We start from the raw sequence: 12165 nt of genomic DNA, 5'->3' as shown, positions 1-12165 counted from the left end.
ATGTAATGACTTTTTGTTGCAATTATGGTAATAGATATCAGATCGATCACAAGCTTCAATTCAAGTGAAATCTTCCTTCTTTTTACCTAAAAAGAAGTGTTCTATGGCCGCACGGTTGGTGCGGTGTCTTGTTCACAATCACACCTGTCTTTGGGAAATTTCTCGTGGGAATTCCATCTACCTTTCCTTGGCAATACTTTGACTGAATTGGTACAGTAAAGAAACAGACACTGTAGAGCCATTGTCTGAGCAAAGTGTAACCTTTACAAAATAGCATTACAGAAATCATTAGCTTCTGCAGATATATGTCAATTTATATATATCTCCAGAGCCAGAGGCTAATATCCCATCACAGAAATCATTGGATATTTTCATATTTCTTACTAGATCTGGGATTTTGTAGCAGATGATCTGAGAGGAATCACTCTCTAGCAGTCTGCCAAAGCTTCAAACGTCAAGAAAGGGTTACCTTCCTTTGTTTGTTTTGTTTTTAAATGTCCTTGAAGGACACAAAACTAAAAGGGTTAGGACATCAAAAATCAAGAGAGAAGGCAGCTGCGCGCTTTTATGTCTTCAAACCAACCTACTTCTTCCCTGCACCTCATTCTGTCACTTCAAAAGCTTGGCATGTTCTCACAAAGGCTTTTTACCCTTGTCTACTGCATATGCTGATCACATGCATTGGAATAGTATACGTTTTGAGGTACGACAGCCACTTCACTTTCATTCTCTTTCTCATTATGATTCAACCTTATCAAGCCATGCATGTCCATGCTAACCATTAAAAAATTTCAAATAAACGTGTTTTCTTTCTCTTTAATTTGACCTTTCCAGTAGGATAAATCTTGACCATGATCATCATGTACAACCTTTATTAACGAGACTAGTTAAGAGTCCAACATAAGCTGTTGATTACAAAGAACATATATAAGCTGTTAAGAAAACCCTAAATAGAAGCTTTTGCCAGGACTTGAATCAACAGCTTTCTCGGTTGCCCAAAACCCTAAACAGAAGCATTGTCCCCATTTCCCATTTTCTTAATAAAAAGTGCTATTTTTGTATTATGAGTATTGTTACTATGCCGCCACCATTCATGCATTTAATTTTTTTTATTTTACTTATTAATTAAGGAATTGACTATTAGTGTATTGGTGTATTTTTTTAAAAATTAAATATGTTAAAAAAATGTAAAGGAAAAAGGAAAAAATAAATAAAAAATAAAATTTGTATCAGTGGGCACACCCCGTGATCAAAGTTGGGCGGCACACTAAAACTACCCTTTGTATTATATACGACTGTACCCGAATGTTTGTTGGGATCTTCCACTTTTTTTGCTTTTATCAATGTACATATATAATTTGTCTAAAAAAAATATTATATTTGTAAGAATTAGCTAACAAAACTTTTATAATTATAATTAAATAGAAAGGATCATATATCCATGGAAATGCAATCCTCTGTATATTATATATATATATATATAGATGAATGTTATATATTAGCTGCTATTCACTTCAACATCCTACATTTATAACTTTTTTATAAAGTGTAAAAGTATTTTTCATTGGGGTGTGGAGTGATGAAAATTAGAATTTTTCATATATATATATATATATATATATATATTTGCAATATTATTCTTTTCCACTCATACTATTGAGGAAACAAAAGGTAGCCGTTAGGATGCACGTCTGTACTCCTTGCTATGCCCAAACTTTTCTGGGTGGTAACACTTTTATAGCATTACTCATATTCTTTTCACGTTCTTTAATTATCACCATGCATTATGAAGTAGTACTACGTACTATGAATATATCACAAAATAATTAACAATGGCGGTGTCGCGCATTCAAATAACAGTTCACATTAAGAAGCTAGCTAACGGTGATATCTAATTGTGATAAACAAAGGGGTGATTTTGATATATAATTTTCTTGCCAACAGAAGGGGAGAAAAAGGGTAGAAAATAAATCAAAACCCTAATTCTATGGATATATATATAGATATATATATAGGGTTTATTTATGTCAGAGTCAGAATAAATGACCCCACTCCACACTGTAACTCAGCATGCATCAGAAACATTAAAATCCCACCAACCCTCCACCCTATTAGGATCAATAAATGATCATGATATGCCCAGAGTGAGTAAAAAAAAAAAAAGAGGGAGAGAGCTTAAAATGCATGCATAGTGTTTGTTTGGCAGGTTTGGTCAGAGAGAAACTTTTAGGGAAATAAATCAGAGAGAAATTTAAAATTAAGAAATTAGGATCGAGGCTTCATATATAATTTGCCAATCCCTAGATCATAAAGTGCTTGGGGAAATAAACTTGGGGATATATAGTTGTTTCCATATTCCTGCTAAAGAACCATAGGAGATCACTCATGTTCACTCATGCACTAGCAAGAAAACAAACAGTACGAGGATGATTTTTGCGTTTATGGGATATATTATATGAGTATTGCTATTCATAAACCCATACACTACACATCAAAATTTTTTTATTTTTTTAAAATTTTTTTAAAGTTTTTTTTTTGTTTTATTATTCTTAAAATAATTAAATTATTTTACTCATAATTCATATACCACACATTTGATAAAAAAATAAAATTAAAGACATCATAAAAAAGTTGGTGTGTGGTGTATGAGGCTTAGGAATAGAATTTTTCATATTATATATATATATATATATGAGTAAGGAAAACTCTTGAGACAGGCGAATTCGAGGACCCATTGCGCACCGAACGCTGATGTGGAAAATGAAACGGAGCGTTTCATTGAATTCACCTACGTTCAACTTATCGATCAGCCAATACTCCTTTTTGAATAAAACACCATTTCTCTTTTCTCGGTCTTCCCACTCCCCGCCGGACTTCGCTATATATTTTCCCTCTTCTTCCAACTTATCTATTTCGATTTGTCTTTCATGGAGTCCTCCACTGTTCTCCGATCTTTTTACTGTAACTCTCTCTCTCTATATATATATACACACACACACATCATCATCTAACATTGGAAGCAACGGTGTGAGCCCACCATTTCCAATTCATCAATGGGTTATGTGACTTTCTTCTCCAAAACCTCCCAAGCTTCAGAAAGATAAGGCCTTGAGGTTGTAGATTCATCAACAACATCTTCTTCCTCATCTTTCTTTCCAAATCTTTGCAACCCAGAAACGACTGAAGCCAAGCTTGAATTCCTATCTTCTTATGAGAAAAAAAAAACCCAGATCCATAAATTTTAGCTCTTGAATTTGATGATCTATGTTTACTTCAAAATCCGATGAATTATGTACATTTGGGAGTTGTTTCTTGAAGATTTTGAGGCTGAACTAGTAAAAATCAAAGAGCTCCATGACCTCCTCTGGGTCCATCAATGGCGGCAACGAAGGAAAAAATATAAGGATTTTTGTAGTTTCGGTACAATAAGAACCTTGGTAAATGCATATATACTGGAAAAACTCTACTTAAAACGAATTCACCAAACACAAAGGGGAGGTGGAGGGGAGATGGAACTGGGTACAGGTACAACCGTACAAGTATGCAGTGAGGAGAGAAGAAGACGAGATGTTCTGAATTAGGTGATAAACTTTAGTTGTATTTTGTAGCTGCATTTAATGATGCAATAAATGAAAAGCCACGTAGTCTTAGGTGACAATCGGTACACGACATTGCTTGTACCTAGTAGGGCTGTATGAGTAATGCTATACACCACACTCTCATCCTATTTTAATCATACTAAGTGATATATGACACATTTATGTAATAAATGATCATTTAATGGTGATAAATATGTCACATCATACTTAGTGGGATGATAGTATAGTGTATAGAATTTTTCTATATATGTTTGTGTGTGTAATACCCCATATAATAAGGATAAGGGTGGTGGTGAATGAAATCTCATATTGTTTGAGAAGGGAAATTTCTTACTCTTTATAAGATTCCAATGAAGCTCCAATTATATCACTGACTAATCTTTTTGAAACATAAGTAATGTGGTTTGAACTTTTCATTGAGACGTTACATGTATAAATATAATATGCCCGAGCCTATATTCGGTGGTAACATAATCATGGCATAATATTCCTTGCACGTTCTTTATCCCCCATGCATTATGCTCCATGATCGCAGAAATAGTTGCCATGGAAAAGATATAAAAATAACAAGTTTCAGGGAAGCCAATTAACAATATTGCAACATATAACTGTCCACCACCTTACTTTAAATTCAGCAATTTCCTTCAATCTGTCCAATGGACAAAGACAACACATGACAACTTTAATAATTTCATTTTATAAAAGACCAAAAAAAAAAAAAAAAGGATATGAATGATTCTTATTCATGCCCCACTGTGTTCAAATACCAATTCAAATTATAGTCACTGCTGCAAATAAACTTAATTGGATTATCTCCAGTTCAAAAAGGTAGAAAACGATGCCCCAGATATGAAAGCTTTTTTCCCTAATGGCCAACACCATCCAAATAAACAAGCACACAAAGGTTGCCTCTTGCTCCCAAAAGCAACCCAATAATATTCTCATATCAAGTGATCACTGCACAGACATTCACTCATTCTGTCCTTTTTTGCACAGCTGAGCTTACTTTCTCTAGTCCCCATGAAATTCCCACCCAATAAAACAAATACTCCGTATATATCTTATTAAAATTGCAACAGTTTTCTTTGCTGGGGTGGGCTGTTCACTTTTTTTTTTTTCCCCTCGGCTTTGCTGGGGGTGTTTACAGTTGTCCCTCTTTCTCATGCACTGCGAGTTCCAATGGAGATTTTGCAGCGCTTGTCTTACAATCTTCTCCTTGCTTCCATTTTCATCCTAGCATCATCAGCCATGGATCCGTACTCGGAGGCCCTTCTGAGCTTAAAATCCGAGCTTATAGATGATTATCACCGTTTGAATGACTGGCTTGTGCCTTCTGGAGGGAATGCAGCACCTGGAGAAGTATATGCATGTTCTTGGTCTGGCATCACTTGCAATAAGAATAATACCATTGTTATTGGTTTAGACTTATCTATGAAGAATCTTAATGGTGTAATGTCAGGGAAGCAATTCAATGTCTTCAACGAGCTTGTTGATCTCAACCTCAGCTACAACTCTTTCTCTGGGCAGCTTCCTGCTGAAATTTTCAATCTTACCAGTCTAAGAAGCTTAGATATCAGTAGAAACAATTTTTCTGGCCATTTTCCTGTTGGAATATCGGGTCTCCGGAACTTGGTTGTGTTTGATGCCTTCAGCAACAGCTTTTCAGGGTCATTGCCTGAAGAAATTTCTCAGCTTGGCTATCTCAAGGTTCTTAATTTAGCTGGGAGTTATTTCAAGGGGCCAATTCCATCAGTATATGGTTCTTTCAAGAGCCTTGAGTTTCTTCACCTGGCAGGAAATTTTCTGAGTGGTAATTTACCACCAGAACTGGGCAAACTTAAAACAGTGACCCATATGGAGATTGGCTATAACACTTACGAAGGAAGCATTCCCTGGCAATTGGGCAACATGACTGAGCTTCAGTATCTTGATATTGCCGGTGCAAACCTCTATGGCCAAATACCAAAGCAACTCTCCAATCTCACGAAGCTGCAATCACTTTTTCTCTTCAGAAACCAGCTCACTGGATTGATTCCATGGGAGTTAAGCAAAATCATTCCTCTTAAAAGCTTGGATCTCTCCGATAACCAAATTTCAGGGCCTATACCTGAGAGCTTTGCCGAGTTGAAGGACCTGAGACTGCTCAGTCTTATGTACAACGAGATGAATGGCACTGTCCCTGAAGGCATTGCAGAAATTCCATCCCTGGAAACTCTTCTTATATGGAGCAATTTCTTCTCTGGGTCACTTCCACATATCTTGGGTAGAAACTCCAAACTCAAGTGGGTGGATGCCTCTACAAACAATTTCATTGGCAGCATTCCTCCTGATATATGTTCAGGAGGCATGCTGTCGAAGTTGATCTTGTTTTCGAACAATTTTACCGGCAGTCTCTCACCATCTCTCTCTAATTGTTCTTCAATTGTTCGTCTTCGACTTGAAGATAATTCATTCTCAGGTGAGATCCCTTTTAGATTCAGCCATCTGTCTGATATCACTTACGTGGACTTGTCCAGGAACAAGTTCACAGGTGGGATTCCCTCAGACATATCCCAAGCTTCCAAGCTCCAATATTTCAACATCTCTAACAACCGAGAATTAGGAGGCGTCATCCCTGCACAATCATGGTCTTTGCCACTTCTTCAGAACTTTTCAGTGTCCACTTGCAATGTTTCAGGCAATATTCCTCCATTTCAATCTTGCCAATCCCTTGCTGTTGTTGAACTAAACATGAACGGTTTAGCAGGAACTGTCCCGAAAAGTGTTTCTAATTGCAGGGCTCTTGAGAGGGTGGATTTAGCAAATAATAATTTGTCAGGCCATATACCTGAAGTTCTTGCAAGTCTTCCTACTCTTGCTGTCTTAGACCTGTCACACAATAGTTTCAATGGCCCAATACCTGTCAAGTTTGGTGATTCTTCAAGCTTACTACTTCTGAACGTGTCTTTCAATGATATCACTGGTTCCATTCCCTCTGAAAAGTTATTCAGATCAATGGGTAGCAGTGCATTTGTTGGAAATCCTCAGCTATGTGGAGCACCCCTGAGACCATGCGTGGCAATATTGGGAAGCAAAGGCACGGGGAGGCTTATATGGGTCCTGCTACTGTGTGCAGGGGTGGTCATATTCATTGCAGCATCGGTTTTTAGCGCAGTTTATCTCCAGCGAGGATTTAGAGGCCAGTGGAAGATTGTCTCATTTCCCGGACTCCCTCGATTTACAGTAAATGATGTTCTGAGGAGCATCAGTTCTGCCGAATCAAAAGAAACGGTGCAAACACAATCGGATTCAGCTTGCATAGCAGTTCTGCCCACAGGTATAACAGTTTTGGTAAGGAAAATCGAATGGGGAGCGAAGAGAATGAGGCTCATGTCAGAACTAATAACACGAATGGGAAATGCGAGGCACAAGAATTTGATTAGATTGCTGGGATTTTGCTACAACAAGCATTTGGCTTATATATTGTATGATTGCTTGCCTAATGGGAATTTAGCTGAGAAAATAAGAATGAAAAGAGACTGGGCAGCCAAGTGCAATATTATAGTCGGAATTGCTAAGGGACTTTGTTTCCTTCACCATGATTGTTATCCAGCAATTCCTCATGGGGATTTGAAGTCGAGTAACATAGTTTTTGACGAAAACATGGAACCCCATTTGGCAGAATTTGGGTTCAAATATCTGCAACAGTTGAATGAAGGTTCATTTCCAGCAGATTCCAACAAGGAAACAGGTATGCATAACTATACATTATTCTTTCATGTTATACATGTAAGCTGATCCTAGAATTCTTGTTTATGAACAGCTTATTCCTTTGTGTCAAACAAAAAAAATTAATGGTTTCACCAGACATTCCAAGATTACAGAGAATGTCCGAACAACCTGTACATATACTTTCTAGGCTTTGAAAAATCACTACAGGTCCAATCAAGAACGTTTCTGCTTATTAAGTCAAAGAGTATCCCCAATGTTATTCCTTGGCAATCATAGCATACAATCAGGAATAGCAAATTAGTTCTACTTTTTTCAAAGAGGACATCAAAACCAGTCTATTTTGTCTACAGAGACAATGAAGACATCTGGATTCAGCATCTATTAGCTTTATATATTCTCAGTCTCTACTCATGAGCTAGAAGCAGTCCTTTTGAGGTTTATTTTCTGTATCTTTGCACAGGTGAATTCAACAGAGCCATAAAAGACGAGCTTTACATGGACGTTTACAGCTTTGGAGAGCTCGTTCTGGAAATTTTAACCAATGGCAAGCTGACAAATGCAGGAACAAGCATACATAGCAAGCCGACAGAGGTGGTTGTGAGAGAAATTTACAATGAGAATGAAGTTGATCCTAGAACCTCTGTGCAAGAGGAGATCAAATTGGTTCTTGAAGTTGCTTCGCTCTGTACTAGGAGTAGGACCTGTGATCGGCCATCCATGGAAGAGGCACTGAAGCTGCTATCTGGGCTGAGGCTCACAAGACAGTAACATCACTCCTAAAGCAGGGAGGCTATAATCTCAGTTACGTATTACCATATTAAAGGAAAAGAACAGATGTAGCAAATAGTTAGCTTATAAAAGAGTGTCTTGTGTGTAGATATTTGATTTTGGTCTTGCTTTTGCCATAAACAATACAACTGCATTGCTGCAGAATTGTGGCCTATAAAGTTATATACCTTTAACCCCTCTTATGAGTGTGGGGGATTCATTTTGTTCTACCTTTTTAATGTCTGCTTTACCTTCTCATTTTTTTACTAGATCATATATTCTTTGTTTGAACTCAAATCAGTCATTTCCTAGTCCCAAACAATTTAAATTTTCAATCCGATTGCAAGGATACTTCTTCTCTATAACTCAGTTTGCCAGGAAATCTCAGTTCTGGTATTCTACTCCTCGAAATAAATCATTTTTTTTTTTATAAGTGTAAGTATATTAATAAAAGAATAGGCAAAAGCCATGTTCAGTACAAAGAATGTCCTAGCTAAGTAGAAACATTAGAAACAAGGAAAGCATGGAATTCCTCGAAATAAATCATTGAACTGTAGGAGAGGCTATTTCAGGATTAAGTTGTGCTGTTAAATGTCGAAATGGACAATCATGGTGACACTACATTATTCCAGGGCAGACAAGCCAATTAGACTGCTAATGAGAAGGTTAGACTGTTAGGGATACTCCATAACCTTTCAGTAAAATTACAAAGGGTCTACACTAAAAGAAATCAATATCAGGAAAAGAGATTAAACAGCTTTGCCCTTTTACCGATTGCTCCAACAATTTGGTTTTAATGTCTGCGTATGAACTCAGTAGTCATAAACCAGAAAAGCAGTCCTGAAACCATCTTGCTCTCATCTGTATCTTAGAATTGGTCATCTTTAAACACTCGATTTTTGGGACACCTAAACAAAAGATGCAGATTTTAATCATAGTTTGTGTGTTTTTAATTATAAATAGAGTCCACCCTTAAACTTAATATGCTGACACTTGGATAAAAATTGAACTTTTTTATTACCCAAGGAAAACGAAGTTAAGATACAAACTTGATCAATAATTCCGAACACCTTCGGTCATTTATCTCAATCCAAGAGCATCAACAACACCATCAAAACTGTCAAACCTGGAGCTCACCACATCAACCTTCACCCCCAACCGCTCCGCCCCTGCCGCGGTGACGGGCCCGTGCGCCGCCACCACCATCTCCGGACACCTTTCACTCACCAGTTCTCCCAAGTTCGTCCACCCAAACTCCCGCAGGCTCTTCAGCAAACCCTCCACCTCGGCCGTGCTCGTGAACACGAGCGCACCCAATGCCCCACTCTCGCACCTCTCCACCACCTCCCTCGCGCACTCCGGCCCCGCCCAGCGCGTCTCGTAAGCGTTTACCCTGACCGGAGCCCACCCATTTGCCTCCAGGTCCCGGAGAAAGTCAGGGACCACGGAAGGCTCTTCCAGACCCACCACGAGTGGGACCAGACACAGAATCTTCCGACTGTTCCCTTCCCCAAGCGATTCCACCAGACCTCTAGGTGTCGCGGTCGGCGGGACCAAAACTCTAATCCGATTGGGGTCGTGACAGAACTTCGCCAGGACGTCACTGTCGATGAGCTCCGCGTCTTTGCCCAGAGCGGCGATGAGAAAGGTGTCACCTTGAGGGGAAAGGAGAGGGTGGTTGAGACGGGCTGCGGCGGCGGCGGCGGAGAACGAGTGGATAGCGGTACGTGAGGTGAAGGCAAGTGCGGAGAAGGGTTGGAGGAAGGGAGGAGATAGGTAAGGAAGAAGGAGGTGTGGAGTCGGATGGACGAGAACAGTAGGACACCAAAGAGGAATGTAGCCCTTGAGGGTGAGGAGGTGAGAGAGGCGAGCTGCGTAGTTTGGAGGCGTGGTGAAGGCGACAGTGTGCTTGCTGCTGGCTGACAGTGGGGTGGTCGCAGCAGCAGCAGGAGGAGGAAGACGATGATTTTGCATGGTCACGGTCATCGAATTCGCCATTCGGGAGGACCATTCTAAGGTTTCTATTTGCTCATATTCATACGCTTAATTTATACATTTGTATATCCATCCTGATAAATGCCCAAATCTATAGTCTTTGGCTTAAGATTTTGAGGAATGCTATATCACACATTACTGTTCATTACACTCTCCACACACCTCACATAGTTTTTTTTTTTTTTTCCATCCAACACGTTAGGTGTGCTGGGGCTTCTTCACACAGTAGAGTGTGAAGAAGATTTTTTCTAAGATTTTGTAGTTACTGTTTGAGGCATGGTTTTGTAACAAGATCAAAATTATATGAATAATTTTTTGAAAATAAATAAATGTATTATAAAGTTAAAATATTATTATAATATAATTTTTATTTTAAAATTTTAAAAAAATTATATTATTTTTTATATTTTATTTAAGAATTTGAAAAAGTTGTTAAGATTAGATCAAAAAATTAAAAATTAAAAATTAAAAATTAAAAAATATTTTATGTTTCTGTGATATTTAAAAAAATATATTATGAAAAATTTTAAAATGAAATAAAATAAAATTACTTCACAAAGAAGCCCTTGGATTTCAAGCTCACCTGCTAGAGTGTCAGTTTTACGCACATGAACAATCAAGACAATAACATTAACAAGCAATCACCCTCACAGCCTTTTGATTTTAAAATTCTGGATTCGGATCAATTGCATACATGATATATATATATAGTTCATACTTGTAAATAAAATCCCCCTCTATCTTCTTCGTGGGATAGAAGAATTATCAGGTAACACCTCGGTAGCCTCTGCAGGCTAATGGAATGTGGACGGCGGAGTTAAAATACTGAATGGAAAAAACAATGGAATGTAGCGAGGGAAAGAAGACCCCTAATAGTTGCAACAATGGCCGCCATAACATAGAATCAATGATCATTACCAAGCAAAACATCTTTAGCTCCACATGAGAGGTACCTAGAAAAAGCAAATTATATATACTATATATATATATATATATGTTTGTTTTGAAATTCTTCATTTAGCATTGATTTAGAAAAGAAAAATCCCATGATGATTATGAAAATATGCTTCACTGGCTTTATATTTATTGACCTTCAAAATCCAATTTCTACACCAACCTCCAAAGCCACTCAATTTCTACATCCAAATGCTTGTTTTTGAAGTTGGGGATGGAATGAGACTGGATGGGCGACTGTTTAGTGCACGAAAATTTTCAGATGCAGAATCGAGACCTTCAAAATCTAAATGCTCGTGCTTAATTTCTTTTGAAAATGGGAAATGATGGCATGAAACTCAGTTTTTTTAGGAAACCAAGAGATGATGGGATGCCAACTAATAGCACAGATCAACCATCAATGGCTACAACCATAATCACTAATCAGCTCCGATCTCTTACCAAATGAAGACTCAACTCCTATGGAAACAACCACGCACAACGGTTATTACATCACCTGCAAGAACTTTCCGATGATCACTTGTATGCGAGCCTCCTATCATGCAATGGCTAGTAACCAAAATTAGCCAACTATGTACTTCCTTTGTATCAATAATTCTCTTGTATAAAGACAATCCTCAAATGGTAGAATGCATCTTGTATTACTGTAATATGCACTATAAATATCAATAAGATGACTCGATACTCTCACGGTGACCGAGAATTTTCATCATACACTTGGCATCCACTTTCTTTACCCACTTCCAGTTAGAAGGCATAAAATCATTGTTTTAATGCATGAAATATAGGATTGAAGATATTTTCTTAGGAACTTTATTACAATATTGGGTTTTCATGCTATTCAGTCTCTATATTTAATATAACTCACTTAATTTTTTCTCTCCGTACATTTGAAAAAAAATATTTTTCTTTTCGTCGGTAATATTCTTTTATTAACGGTGGTTTAGATCAGTGTTGTTTAGCTCAGTTATTCCGGTACTTTATGAGTAGTTACGTCGTGATGGGATTGAGTGGGAATATTATTATTGATCAAAAGTGTTTTGAGTTTAAGAAGATTAATGCAAGATTGTGGAGAATCATTGAGAGCAGTTATCGTGCTGTGAAACACATCTCCATTGACCAAGAATTGTTGGGATGG

General features: G+C 37.8%; 2 protein-coding genes across 3 annotated transcripts; one reads left to right on the top strand and one right to left on the bottom strand.

The window, feature by feature from the left end:
* Nucleotides 1–511: 511 nt before the first annotated feature.
* Nucleotides 512–8298, top strand: LOC109005581 (leucine-rich repeat receptor-like protein kinase TDR). Its single transcript, XM_035690938.1, has 3 exons — nucleotides 512–703; nucleotides 4747–7329; nucleotides 7771–8298. Exons 2-3 carry the CDS (start codon nucleotides 4779–4781, stop codon nucleotides 8076–8078), a joined length of 2859 nt encoding a protein of 952 aa, XP_035546831.1. The 5' UTR covers nucleotides 512–703; nucleotides 4747–4778; the 3' UTR covers nucleotides 8079–8298.
* Nucleotides 7368–10172, bottom strand: LOC109005582. Of its 2 annotated transcripts, none has more exons than XM_018984584.2 (3): nucleotides 9128–10172; nucleotides 8850–8986; nucleotides 7368–8086 (listed from the first exon to the last, which is right to left on the bottom strand). In XM_018984584.2, the coding sequence occupies exon 1, from the start codon at nucleotides 10074–10076 to the stop codon at nucleotides 9159–9161; it is 918 nt and encodes a 305-aa protein (XP_018840129.1). In that variant the 5' UTR covers nucleotides 10077–10172; the 3' UTR covers nucleotides 7368–8086; nucleotides 8850–8986; nucleotides 9128–9158. The 2 variants fall into 2 exon arrangements, with proteins under 2 accessions (XP_018840129.1, XP_018840128.1); XM_018984583.2 differs by having other exon boundaries at nucleotides 7995–8086; nucleotides 9100–10172.
* Nucleotides 10173–12165: the final 1993 nt, after the last annotated feature.

This window comes from Juglans regia, chromosome 6, assembly GCF_001411555.2.
Source record: "Juglans regia cultivar Chandler chromosome 6, Walnut 2.0, whole genome shotgun sequence".
NCBI lineage: Eukaryota > Viridiplantae > Streptophyta > Magnoliopsida > Fagales > Juglandaceae > Juglans > Juglans regia.
This window is presented reverse-complemented; position numbering and strand designations above follow the sequence as displayed.